This window comes from Lemur catta, chromosome 6 (assembly GCF_020740605.2).
Source record: "Lemur catta isolate mLemCat1 chromosome 6, mLemCat1.pri, whole genome shotgun sequence".
NCBI lineage: Eukaryota > Metazoa > Chordata > Mammalia > Primates > Lemuridae > Lemur > Lemur catta.
The window spans coordinates 59,389,599-59,401,784 of record NC_059133.1 but is presented as its reverse complement, the minus strand read 5'-3'; the positions used below and the strand labels follow the sequence as shown (position 1 = coordinate 59,401,784).

The window sequence follows — 12,186 nt, the reverse complement described above, 5'->3', positions numbered from 1 at the left end:
AATCTTTCCTAAACACGGCTTTCATCACATCACTCGCCTGACCAAGCACCTACAAGCACTCTCTATTGCTAAAGGACCGGAGCTAAACGTCTCCGACCGGAGCTAAACCCTCTGTCGGCTGCCAGTCCCCTGCCTCTTAATCACCCACATTAACTAGCGGCCACCAGAGTCCGAGGCTGCAAAGGGTCATTTATCGCAGGCTATTTAACCTTTCTGTGCCGTGGTTTCTTCTGCTCTAAAATGGGGAGAAGAGTAGAACCTACCGTGTAGGATGTGGGGGAGAGCAGATGAGACGAAGCATATAAGGTATGAAACACAGCGAGTGCCCATGAAACACATCTATCACATCATTAGCAGCAGCGTCAAGTATAAACGCCCTGTGAGTGGATGCTGGACTCCGCTGTGCTTTTCTAAGCCGTCATCATCTGAGCCACCAGAAAGGACAAACAGTAGCGCTGTGTCCATAAACTGCAACTAGTGTGGCTGAGGAGCAGGTGAGGGTTGTTGAACGGGTGACTGATAACCCAGACTGGTTAAGAGAGTCCCGCTCCTACCCACAACCCTCCTCCTTTCACTGCAGATCCAGCCTGGGGATTCTCGATGGGCACACTTGGAGTGAATTCTTACGGGATCATGACACTCTCCACACCTCACCGGGCTATTTTGAGGGTCAGGCGAAATAAACTTGTAAACTCTAAAGTGCTGGGCCAATGGTGGCATTTGGCTTTGTAAATTACTCACCGCAGCACCGGCAGGTCCAGCTCGTCCTCTTTCACCAGGCAGGCCACGGGGACCCTGGAACGCACAGCAGGACAGCCCAAGCATGAGCTGGCTTCACAGCACCCGGGGTCGTCACCCCAGATCCCAGAGGAGAGGGGGCCTGCGCTCGCCCGGGAGGACAGGAGCTCCTGAGGGCGCTGCCGCCCTGCCCATCCCAGGGCTCCTGGGACCACAGCGAAAGGCCTTCTGCCCCGGCAGGACGCAAGGGCTCCCGCTGTTACCTAGCGGGAGCCTTGTTACAGGCACGTCTTGCCTCTTGCCAAAATGTTGAGAATAAACAGAACGTTTAAAAATTGAAGCATATTTTAATTGTGTTAACAGGACTATTTCGAGGAAATGTTGGTGAAATCTTGAACAAAACGTCTATCTAATACATTTTACTTTTTGTTCATAATCATATCAAATCTACAAAACTGAATATGTACTTTCCACAAAGGGAGCACTGGGGTTTACGGTGCAGGATCTCTTAGGCTCTAGGAGGTGTCTCAAGAGCGTGTGGCAGCCTTCTGGGGGCGGGGGGGGGGGGGGGACGCCCATACTCACCATTGGGCCCGGAGAACCATTCTCGCCAGGGGAACCACTCTCACCCTGGGAAAAAGACACACAGGGTCAGAGTCTGGGGCCCCGTTTCCAGCCCCTAGACAACTCCCAAGGAAGACGCTGAAAGCGCTGGTCAGCTCAGCTAGCAATGATAGGCGCAGACTTCAGCGCTGTGAGGGGCAGTGCCCCCAGCTCCCCAGGCCTGCTGTTCACCCACCAGGATGTGGGAGTGGGCGTTACCAGCCAGAGCTGTCCTGGTGTGCTAACTCCACTAAGCTCCACAGCATCTCTGGACCAGACAGAAAGGTCCTCCCTGTGTGCTTCCTGCTCCCTTACCTTCACGCCTGGGGCACCAGCTTCTCCCTTAGCACCGTCTAGGCCTGGGTAACCCTAGGGAATGAGAGAAAATTCAGTCACGAACAGGAAGAAATGCGCACCCCCAAAGTGCTCTTCTCTCCCCTAGGCAACCTGTTCCTTCCAGCACCCTCATGCGCAGATACTCACTCTGTGACCTTTGACACCAGGAAGGCCTGGGGTTCCTGGGAAGCCGCGAGCACCCTGCAATCCAAAGCAGAGAAGTTCAGGGCACAGAATGGAGGCCGCTCTCAGCTGCTGGAGCACCTTCAGCTCCCACGGGCCACCAGGGAGTTGCCACAAACCGCAGCACTCGGATGGCTCTTTCAGTAAAATCCAGGCCGCCCCTCCCTGCGCTTCCCCACCCTGAGCAAAGTGGGTGTCAGCAACTGCTGCCCAGCCTCCCCGTGGGCCTGTGCGAGGATCACACACGACCGTCCACGTGCAAGCGTGACAGACATGGGGCCACAAAGGGAGCCATGTGTTTCGTTTTAGAAGTGGCCCCGTTGAACTGGGTGGACCAGGTTTAAGGCCACCAGGAGGGAGACTCTGAGAAAGGTGTTTGAGGCTGAGGAAGGTGGGCCTTTACCTGAGGGCCAGGAGGGCCTCTTTCACCAGATTTTCCAGGTTTTCCAGCTTCGCCCTGAAGAGAGAGAGCGAGACCTCAGCTAGCTCAGAAGACACGTCAGTGTAGTTGGCATGCTCTGATATGGCATCTCTCCTCCACACCTCATGCCCACCTGCCCACTCACCTCCCTCACCTCCTTCAGAGTCCAGTCCCCTGAATGCCTTCTGTGGCTCACAACTTACTCTTTCAGATGCATGCAGGCCCATGGGCCAGCTCCTCTGTCCTCACCAGCCTCCCACTTGCCCCGGAGGCTCTTTCTCTCCTCTCCTGGGCTCTGCAAACTGGACTAGCCCTCCCTGACCTCGAGAGACAGCGACTGTCTAATGCTATGCACAAGAAGAGCTCAACAGTGCCAACTCTTGTCTCTTCACTTCGTTTGCATCCTCTGTAGACATCCTGACTCAGACTGAGCTTTTTTCTAACTCATTTACAATTAAGATAATGTTGGGTTGTTGAACGTTTCTTTCTTTGTTTTTCCTTCTCTACATCTCCTCGCCTTGTGCTTTTTCTCTCCCTTCTCTCATTTCTCAATTTCCCTTTCTGGGGCTAATGATGTTTTAATTATTTCCCTCCCCATTGGGTCCAAAGTGGTCCCCAGGGAACTTGCAGGCTCACTTGCAAGTGGGCATGTAGACAGGGGACAGAGTCAGGGCTTGGGACTGCCCGGTCTTGCTCCTCAGGACATGGCCACCCTGGGCGCTCCCCCTTCACACCCCAGCACACACCCGCTCTAGGCCCTTCCAAATGAGGCAGCTTCCCCTCTGACTACCCAAGTATACTCACATCATCACCAGGTTTTCCAGGGGGGCCAGGAGGACCACGGGGACCCATAGGACCCTACAAACAAAGTAAGAGAGGTTAAGAGATAGTTGGAGGGGGAGACACCTGATCAGTGGACAAAACATTGCGATGGTGGACTTGGAAGTCAATTCTCCCATTAGGAATAAAGACACCAAGGTCAGAGCAAAGGAACAGAGAATATCACAGTGGGAGGCAACTACAGGACAGGCTGGGGTGGCCTGGAAGGGGAGGTTAGGACAGAGTTCCTGGTGGTCAGAGTTCCTCCATAGCTATGAAGTGACATCTGGATTTCCTCTGGGCCACCCCACTGTGGAAAAGAGCTGGGCAGAGCCTGGGAGGGGACAGCAGCTGGGGTCCCAGTGGTCTGTCATCAAAGTGGGGGCCGTGGGGTACTCACAGAGACGCCAGGTTCACCAGGTTCACCAGGATTGCCTTGGAATCCTTGAGGCCCCTAAAAGCAAAGTGAGGACACCAGGTTGACCCTCGTAAAGTGCGCTAAGACATCAGAGTGTTTGACAATCATCGGTGACACCACCGAGAGGAAAGGACCCAGTACTTACAGGAGCACCAGCAGGGCCTGGAGGTCCTCGCGGTCCCATGGGGCCCTGTATTGGGACAGAAAATGGGAGGTTCACTGGAAATGCTTCACCCATGGCCTCCAGTGTGCCACCTTCTCCCAGCCAAAAGCCCAGACAAAGGACAAGAAGTTACTCTGTGGGCAGGGGGCCTATGGTGGCTGCTCCCTCTCATTTCCCACTCCCCACACAACAATCTATTTTTATTTATAGGCACCATTTGGACAGAGAGGCTGGCCTTGCTTTCTCCTGGACTGCAGCCATGTTTACTAAAGTCTGAGTTTCATTTAGCATGTGCCAAGTCAGAGCTGCAGGGCTGAGATTTCCTGCTGGAAGTCTGTGGGTGCTGGAGTACAGTAGCTGCTGTCTGCATTCTTCAGTTCTCATTCCAAGAGCAATAGCAACTGGCCTTCTAACAGATCGGCCTATATGCATCTCCCCATCCTCATTCTTCTTAGTCACTCCAGCGCATCATTAAAACTGGCATCCATCGCCATTAAAAACCAAATGCTCTGGGCGAACTGAATGGGAGGTTACATAACTCATGGAGAAGAGCTGCTCTGAGCAATTATCTGTAAAGCAGAGGTTGTCAGATTCTCTGGCTCTGCTAAGGGCCACCTCCTGCCATTCTGGCTACAAAGAACTGGTGTCTCTTCTTACCATCGGTCCTTGCATCACTCCCATCTGGGCACCACCAGCCTTCTCATCAAATCCACCAGCCATCTGGGCAGCAAAGTTCTGCAAATAAACCCAACAACATTAGAAGGTTGAAAGGCCCTAGGTATTTCCTACTTGGCTAGGTAAGCTCTGTCTGGATGGAAAGAATCTACTTAGATAAACTCTAATTGTTGGAGACTAAGCCCTCATTGATCAGAATTACCAATGATGTCTAAAAAACAATTTTGGGAATGTGTTCTTTGATGACAGTGGCAAAATCATTTCCCTGGAAGACGAAGTGTTATTGGGAGGAGTATCAGTTTCTTACGTTTCATTTTATAAAATTATTTTTACATTCTAAAATATGACATATTTTATTTAACATATATTGAGAAACATAACTAAAACATCACTTTTAAAGGTGTCCTTTATTCTCCAAGACTTTTATGCCCAGAAAAGGTCTAAAACCAACAGTCTTGAGGTAGTATGCGTCTGAGAGCCCATTTAAGTTTAAGAATCTAAAACAGAGCAAACATCAAAATGGCAAACCTGCAAAAACTGGGCAATAATATAATTTGTTGATTGGTTTGATTCCAAAAATGACTAGTCAGCCACCTTCACTCAGTGGAGCTCTTTCATGAGAATGAATAGTTGCTTGGAATGTAGCTGGCAAGGGCCATGAATAAATATCTTCCAAGGACAGTGGTCACTCTTCTTCCAGGGAAGTACAAGTGCCCAGTCATCCTTCCTCCTAACCTTACACCCACCCCCAAGAATCAACCACATGGTGCAGAAGCCAGGAAGCCAGGTAACTGAAGACTTTCTTTACAGAAACCCAGCAAGTGAAAAAAGTCACCCCTTAGTGCCACAATCTCATGCCTAATATGTGATTCCACTAAATTATAGGCCTGGGGTGAAGCCCACGGACAGACTAGGTACACACTGCTGGCAGCCCTGGGAGCCAGCCAAGTAAGTGCAAGTAGCAATTTGGAAGCCACATTTCTGGAGGACAGCCTTAAGGAAGGGGAAATAAGGATACTTACTCCACCAAGCCCAGGGGGGCCAGGAGGGCCGGGAGGACCAGGGGGGCCAGGATTTCCAGGGGTCCCAGGCTCTCCATCTCTGCCACGAGGTCCGGGAGCACCCTTGCAGAAAGAGAAAAAGGCACCGATGTGAAGCAGTGTTTCTTCAAGAAGCATCTGTCCCTCCCTGGGCCACCGTTGTAAAGGTGATCAGGTACATGGTGGGGCCTTTGAGGGCCTGGGAAGCCCACAAGGGTTTAACAGCATTGCTTTCTACTCACTTTTTCACCTTTGTCACCACGATCGCCTCTGGGTCCTTGTTCTCCTGCGGGTCCCTGAAGGTGAAGAACTTGGTAAGATGACAGCAAGGCCAGGAGCCCGCAGATCAGTAACTCAGACGCAGTGAGGAAGGGATGAAAGAAGAGATTTCCCTCTTTCTTACCTGGGGCCCAGGGGGTCCTTTGGGTCCTACAATCTGAAAGAGAGAGACCCACAAGGCAACAAGTTAGAGGAGAGCACAGGGGAATGACCCATTTAGAGCAGCAGATGCAACAGAGTGTGTGAATAATTCGTACTTACATCCTTGATGTCTCCAGGTTCTCCTTTCTGTCCCTGAAACATGAAACATTCACAGGATTGAGCTAAGTAAACCCACTAAGCCCCAGTACAAAACCCTGTCAGCAGCCTCGTGTTGAGACGACCTTTGAAACAGACATCTTCTGATGTGTAAAGAATCACAGGCTGGATTAGCACAGCATTGCTTCTGAAGAAGGAAGTATAAAGGCAAGAAGAAGAAGAAGAAGGAAGAAAAAAAAAGAAGGAAGAAGAAATAAAAAAGAAGAAGATCTCTTACCTTTGGTCCTGGTTGCCCTGCAAGGGAAAAAAAAATAGAGAAGAAGGTAAGAATTATGAGATGGAAAAGTACCAGTTCTTGTCACTCCAATACTCTTAGGGGATCAAACAAAGAAAAGAACACAACCAAGGAAGGAGGCAGCTTCATGTTACTTGGCTAGATCCCTCTGTTGGAGAGTTAGGGTCACTGTGGCCTGGGGTTTGCTGAGGACCCCTGAGGAATGGAGGTGACCCAGACTTCTTTATGCAATGAGCAGGCAGCGTGCAAAAGGAAGGAGCAAGGGCAGCACAGGGAGAAAACAGAGAGCTCAAGATCTAACCAGCCACAGAGGGAGCAAGCACAGAAGATTCAGGCTCTTTTCCCCCACAGGGTAGGAAGCCCTCCCCAAATCCCAAGCCACCCCAGAAGAGTTAGGTACTTAGAAAGGTCTTACATTACAGCTGGATCTCCTTGAAGCAAGCACAGAAAAAAAAAAAAAAAACAGCAGAGCACAGGAGTTATAAAGAGCATTGCAGCCAGTGCCATCCCAAATAAATAGCCCCTCCCAGTCATAGCAGCAAAATGGTAAAGGCAATCAACACTTCGCTCACATGGACCCGTCAGCAAGGGTCTGGGAGCCTGTACCACAAGGGAGCCAGTGTTGGTGAAGTGTTAAGGAAAGGCAACTTCTCACTTCCCTTTCAACTAATTGTCTTCTCCCCTTGAACAGGAAGAGAACCGTGAGGGCCATCCAAGAAACCTAGCCGTGCATCCCCACTCACCCGGCAGCAAGACAGGACATGTGTCTGAGTGCTGGGGAGGGGTCACCTGCACACATACCACCCACCAGCACTGGCTCTAGCTGGGAGTTAATAACTACCTGCCAGAGTGCAAGCACATGGGGCTCTGTCCTAGCCCATCTCCACCCTTCCCCACTGGCACTCCCAGAGCCCATCCCCTCCTGCTCCCATTAACTTGCCTCTTAATTGGTGGTCAACTCCAAGTGAGGTAACAGCAAAGAGGAAACTACCACCAATGTTTCATACCTCAAAGAGGGAGCCTGCCCCCTGTCTCCCCACTAGCTGGCAGAGGTTTCTCCACACTGAAGACCATATACTTGGAGGTGTTCTAAGGAGGAGACAAGGTGTGGGTGGCAGAGGAGGAATTTATTCGTGCTTTGACCAGACACAGCATTTGATCTCCATTGTGGCTCTAGTAATTTGCAGAGATGATTCCAGAGAGGATACTTTTGTGGAATCACATCTGTACTACACGTGTCTTGGAAGCACATATGTTTTTGGAGGGACTGGGCAAGGAAAGACCCCTCTAGTGTCTCAGGTTCACTCTGTGTCAATCTGCAAGTGAGAAGTGGCCCTTCCTTTCTGGCCCCGCTGCTGGGGTCCCATGGATAACCAGCTCCTCTGCTTTGCAGAGATGCCCAGCATCTATGGGAGGGTGTTTGCTGTGCCTGCAAGTAATTTATTTATGTTGAACAGGAAATAAATAAATTACAACCACTGGCAGTGGCGAGGTCAGTTGGGCAGATGGGGCAGCACTCTCCGAAGGGGATCTCAGGGTTGAGGCAGTCTTTCACATCTTCACAGATTATGTCGTCGCAGAGGACAGTCCCAGTGTCACAGACACAGATCCGGCAGGGCTCAGGCTTCCACACATCCTTATCATTATACCTCTGCCCATCCTGCACACAGCTGCCAGCCTCCTCTGTACCAGGGTGGGGCAGAGGAAGCAGAGAGCCAAGGGAAGGAGGGGGTGGGGAGCCAGAAGAGAAAAAGAGAAAGGTTGCTGTCAACTTGACATAATTCAAATGCTGAAGAGCATGGGCTCAGGCCACCTGAACATAGGGAACTTGACGATTACTTTTCTAAAGCATCATTCATTCTTTCATGTGTTTAACAAATATTTATTTTGCACCTTAAACCATTCTATTATTCACCAGTGAAAATCCTGATCCAGCAATGAAGATGAGGGGGCTACTGCACCGTATTTGCTTCACCCATCTAGTACGGTTGGGGGGGATGTGAGGATGGGGGGACAAGCTGGAGGGTGAGCAGAAAAGAGGAGATGAAACTCTGATTAGGAACTCTGGGACTGTAAAGAGAAAGAAGACAGGAAGATGGTAAGACCAGCCAGGAGCAGAGAGGACTTCTTTTTTCTGCCTCCCTCTAGGAATTCTGGGATTTGCTAAATACAACTGACAGCTAAAATTCAGAGGGAATGTAGAAAATTCTACCTACATAAATTAGAATCTATAAACAGCTAGGCTCCAAAAAAAATGGATATATGAGGGAGAGAGGTGAAAGGAGGAGCTATCAGAATTTGGATCTTGTCCCATTCTTTGAACCATACTAGAATTAGGACTAATTTGGGGAGGCGGATGGACCCATTCAAACAACAGCCCTGGGACTCAGGAAGGCTAAGGAATGGCTGGGGAGGCAAGCAGGGCCAGGGCCTGGTGCTGACTCCAGCTGCCGCCCTTCCGGAGAGGCCCTGCACGCATGGAAAGACAGCACTCCAATTTGGGGAGTAGGGGGTTTTGAATGCCTGGCCTGGTCTCCTCCAATAATGCAGAGGAAGAATAGCAGGTCCCTCTCCACAAGCGCCCTGCCGTCTGGAATTCGTGCTGCAAATGAAACCTATGCTGACAAGAGGTTCCTTAGCAGCCAAGGACTGTAGAGCCCGCACCACGTGCCAGGGAGCGCCCAGCGCTGTTTTTCTCATCAAAATCCCCAAAGCAATGGCAGCAGCAGGGGATGAATAATAGGAAAGAGCCACAAACCCAGTGGGCGGAGAAATAGTGAAAATCTGAAGATAAATGTTTTTATTTCTTTTCCACTAGAGGAAATCCACCTCGCCTTTAGGCAAGATAATCACGGAGGGTGGGGGATCCCAGGGAAAACGCAGAAGCTGCTGGGACACACCCACCGTAAAATAGCAGGAGCAGTAGAACGCAGGCAGAGGAAGGTGTAGGAGGAGGGGGGCCGTCAGTTATCTGCAGTCGGGACTGAAAGAGCCTCCAGTCCTTAGAAGAGCCCACCCCCACTCAAGGGGGGCAAACGCGGGGAGAAGGGGGTGCGCTCCGAGCGCAGATCGGATTTCCCGGGCACAGCCGCCCGGGTGCGCGGCGCAGGGGCGGGGCCGCGCGGCCCTGGGTGTAGGAGCCGCGGGGCGACTCTTTGTGGCCGCGGCTCTGGACGCGGCTCGCCTACAGACACCCGGAGAGGGGAAAGTGGGATTAAATGACCGCCCCAGAAAGGAGCCAGCACCGTAACCGGATCCCCTAGGTGTGGACGGAGGAGCCCAGCACCACCATAATTGGGGCTGGAAAACGGCTGCCGATAGCATCCCGGCGCGCCCGATCCGGTTCCCCTCATTACCGCCGCGCCGTATAAGTGATTCTTTGTGGCAGGCCAATTAAAAAGCTACCTCTTTCGGGGAACTGTTTTGCTTCGCCGCCGCTTTGCGTAGGGCTGCAGCCCGGGAGGTGGCGGCGGGCGGGCACAGGGGCGCATTGTGGGAGAGGGGGTCGGGGAGTCCGGGGAACCCACCGGACCTCGCCTCTCATGAATGGGGCTTTTCTCGAGCGCACACAGAGCCCGATTCACAGGTCTCCGCGAGGAACCAGTTTAAATAAATACGGGCAGCGTTTCAGCCCCATCTGGAAGCCATCGCTGCCAATCTCCCAGCGCAAACAAGCCTCACAAAGGAGGATTGAGATCTCTCCCCTGAGCCGGGGCACTTTCAGAGGCGAGGGCTCTGAAATGCAGATGTGGGTCAAAGACGCCGCCGCCAATCAGTTTCCCAAACTCGTGGAAGGACGGAGAGGAGGGGCGTGGCCGAGCTCTAGGTTTCTGACTTTCCTGGCTTCCACGCAGACTGCGCCCTGCCCACGTCACATCTTTGGGTCCGCTGACCCCGGGCGGGGGGGTTACGGAGGTGGGATGCGCCAGGGCGCAAAATCAGCCGCTCAGATGCAGAATCACACTCCCCCTGGGAGGAGGAGGAGCGACTGGAAGGTTTTAGTCCCAAAAAGCTGTGGAATTCACTCCCTCCCGGGAAAGACGCGGCGGTGAGAGCGCTCTGCCACTTAAGCGAGCGCCCCTAATACCAGATGGAGAAATTGGGGAATTATTTTAGAGTCACCCAGCTAATTCCATTGCGTACTAAGGCAGAGGTCAGCCAAGAAGATACTTCGTGAGTGTATGCTTGCAAATTGAGGACAAAAATGTAGTCATTCTGAGCCCAGGCCCCGTATACACGCCACATTCCGCCAGTGCCCAGGAGCGCGCCTCCGGTTTAGCGCACCACAGGGAGACCCGGCCAGAGCCTCCTGCCCCCGGCTTCTTCAAGCTGCGCGCCGGGCTCCCGCCTTGCCCCGCCGCGCTAATGAACTGAAAGTCCGCCCGGGCCTGCCGCCTTCCAAACCATCTCAGGAGACAGCCTGGTAGCAGGAGAGAGAGCACAGAGCCTCGAAGGCAGAGGGACTCTGATCCGCCTCCCCCAAAGAGTTTCCCCTGCGATTGATTTACAATCTGTAACATACAAAGACGGCTAGAATCCCAGCCGTCGGAAACGTGCCCAAACACGTGGAAAAAAAAAAAAACCCTCTCTACCTAATACACTTTCCAGGCTTCGTTTGTCCTGAATATAATCCCAGACAATGGACCTTACCAAAGGAGAGGGTAAAAGGGTGCCCTTTGGACCATTCTACAATTGCCATCTCTAACCATATTCGGTTGAAGTAGTTATAGTAATCGACCAGCCGTGCCCCCTTCTCCTGCTACACACACACACGCACACGCACACACACACACTCCGCAGCCCGGCTCCGTGAGTTCCAGAAACTTAGAAAAGTAACTCATTGTAGTACCTCAGAGGGGGAGGGGGAAAGACGGCGGAGAGGGGGCGCTATTTTCGGGGGCATTTGAAAAGCACCGTCTAGTGGGAATGTTATCGCCTTTCAGATGGCTTCTCCTTCGGGAAGTTTTTGTACCCTTTATCAATCAGAAGAGAGGCAGGGGAAAGCCGAAATGCGAACGAGGGCTGCACCTTGTTCCAGGGCCAGCTGGGAGGCGAAGGGAATCCGAGAGAGGCGCTGAGGTCTCGGAGCGCCTCTTCGAAGCCTTTCTTTGTGGCCTCGGATTTCAGCCCAGCAGTGTCACAGTGCTAGTCCTCTTTGTCTAACTCCCCTTTGCGCCCCCCAGCCACCAACCCCCGGACAGGCTACGAAGTCAGCCCTTCGGCGTTTGCTCGCTCCCTCGTTCGCGCTCTCTCCTACTTCTCCTAAGTTTGAGGGGCCGTGATCTGTTACGCTGAACTCGGGGCGCTTCGCAGAAGCGAGCGGTGTGCACGTGCGCCTAATTAGCAAGGCTTTTGGAAGAGCGCGTTGATATCTGTGCGCAAATCTCTCCGACCTGACACTGGAAGTTCAATATTCTTGCGCAACGTAGGAACCTCCAAATGCCTCCAACCGCAACCAGCACTGAGGACGCTGGGACGGAGTCCTTCACTCGCAGAACTCCGCTCGGCGAACTCCTGCATATCCTTCACCTAAGTCTGGGCGCCCTACGACCCTGGGAGCCGTTCTAACCCGGCCCTTGCAGGCTCCAGATCGGGAGCGGGCCAGGCAGGAGGACGCTGAGGGACGCACGGAAGGCAGGCAGGCAGGCAGGGGCGGTGGGCGACTTACGGACATCCTGGCCCTGACACCGAAGGACAGCGGCGACGAGCAGCGTCAGCAGCACCAACGTCTGGGGAGCCCCGAGGCGGATCATGGCTCACCGCGGGGCCTGGCGGAGCCGGGCCCGGGCGGAGGGCAGCGAGGCGGCAGGAGCACGGCGCGGGTCCGGGTCTCTACCGCGCCCTCATGCAGGAGGCCCTTGGAGCAGGAGTAGGAGGCGGGAGACCCGGCAGCCCAGCAGCGCTCTGCGTCTTCTCCCCGGCCGCGGCGCCCGTTATATGCGCCGGGCCGCTTTCGAG

The 12,186-nt window shown here is 53.1% G+C and overlaps 1 protein-coding gene across 2 annotated transcripts in view; it reads right to left on the bottom strand.

The window, feature by feature from the left end:
- The window catches only part of COL2A1 (collagen type II alpha 1 chain), a 30,275-nt gene extending 18,294 nt beyond the window's left edge, over positions 1–11,981 (bottom strand). Inside the window, exons 1-16 of one of the 2 annotated variants that reach the window (XM_045555080.1) lie at positions 11,897–11,981; positions 7,705–7,911; positions 6,211–6,227; positions 5,937–5,969; positions 5,800–5,832; positions 5,639–5,692; positions 5,379–5,480; positions 4,339–4,416; positions 3,664–3,708; positions 3,501–3,554; positions 3,086–3,139; positions 2,264–2,317; positions 1,825–1,878; positions 1,657–1,710; positions 1,324–1,368; positions 742–795 (exon numbers count right to left, since the gene is read on the bottom strand). In XM_045555080.1, coding sequence (XP_045411036.1) covers positions 742–795; positions 1,324–1,368; positions 1,657–1,710; positions 1,825–1,878; positions 2,264–2,317; positions 3,086–3,139; positions 3,501–3,554; positions 3,664–3,708; positions 4,339–4,416; positions 5,379–5,480; positions 5,639–5,692; positions 5,800–5,832; positions 5,937–5,969; positions 6,211–6,227; positions 7,705–7,911; positions 11,897–11,981 — 1,023 coding nt within the window. The remainder of the gene's footprint in view (positions 1–741; positions 796–1,323; positions 1,369–1,656; positions 1,711–1,824; positions 1,879–2,263; positions 2,318–3,085; positions 3,140–3,500; positions 3,555–3,663; positions 3,709–4,338; positions 4,417–5,378; positions 5,481–5,638; positions 5,693–5,799; positions 5,833–5,936; positions 5,970–6,210; positions 6,228–7,704; positions 7,912–11,896) is intronic. The other variant, XM_045555081.1, reaches the window with a different exon arrangement.
- Between the last annotated feature and the right edge of the window lie 205 nt (positions 11,982–12,186).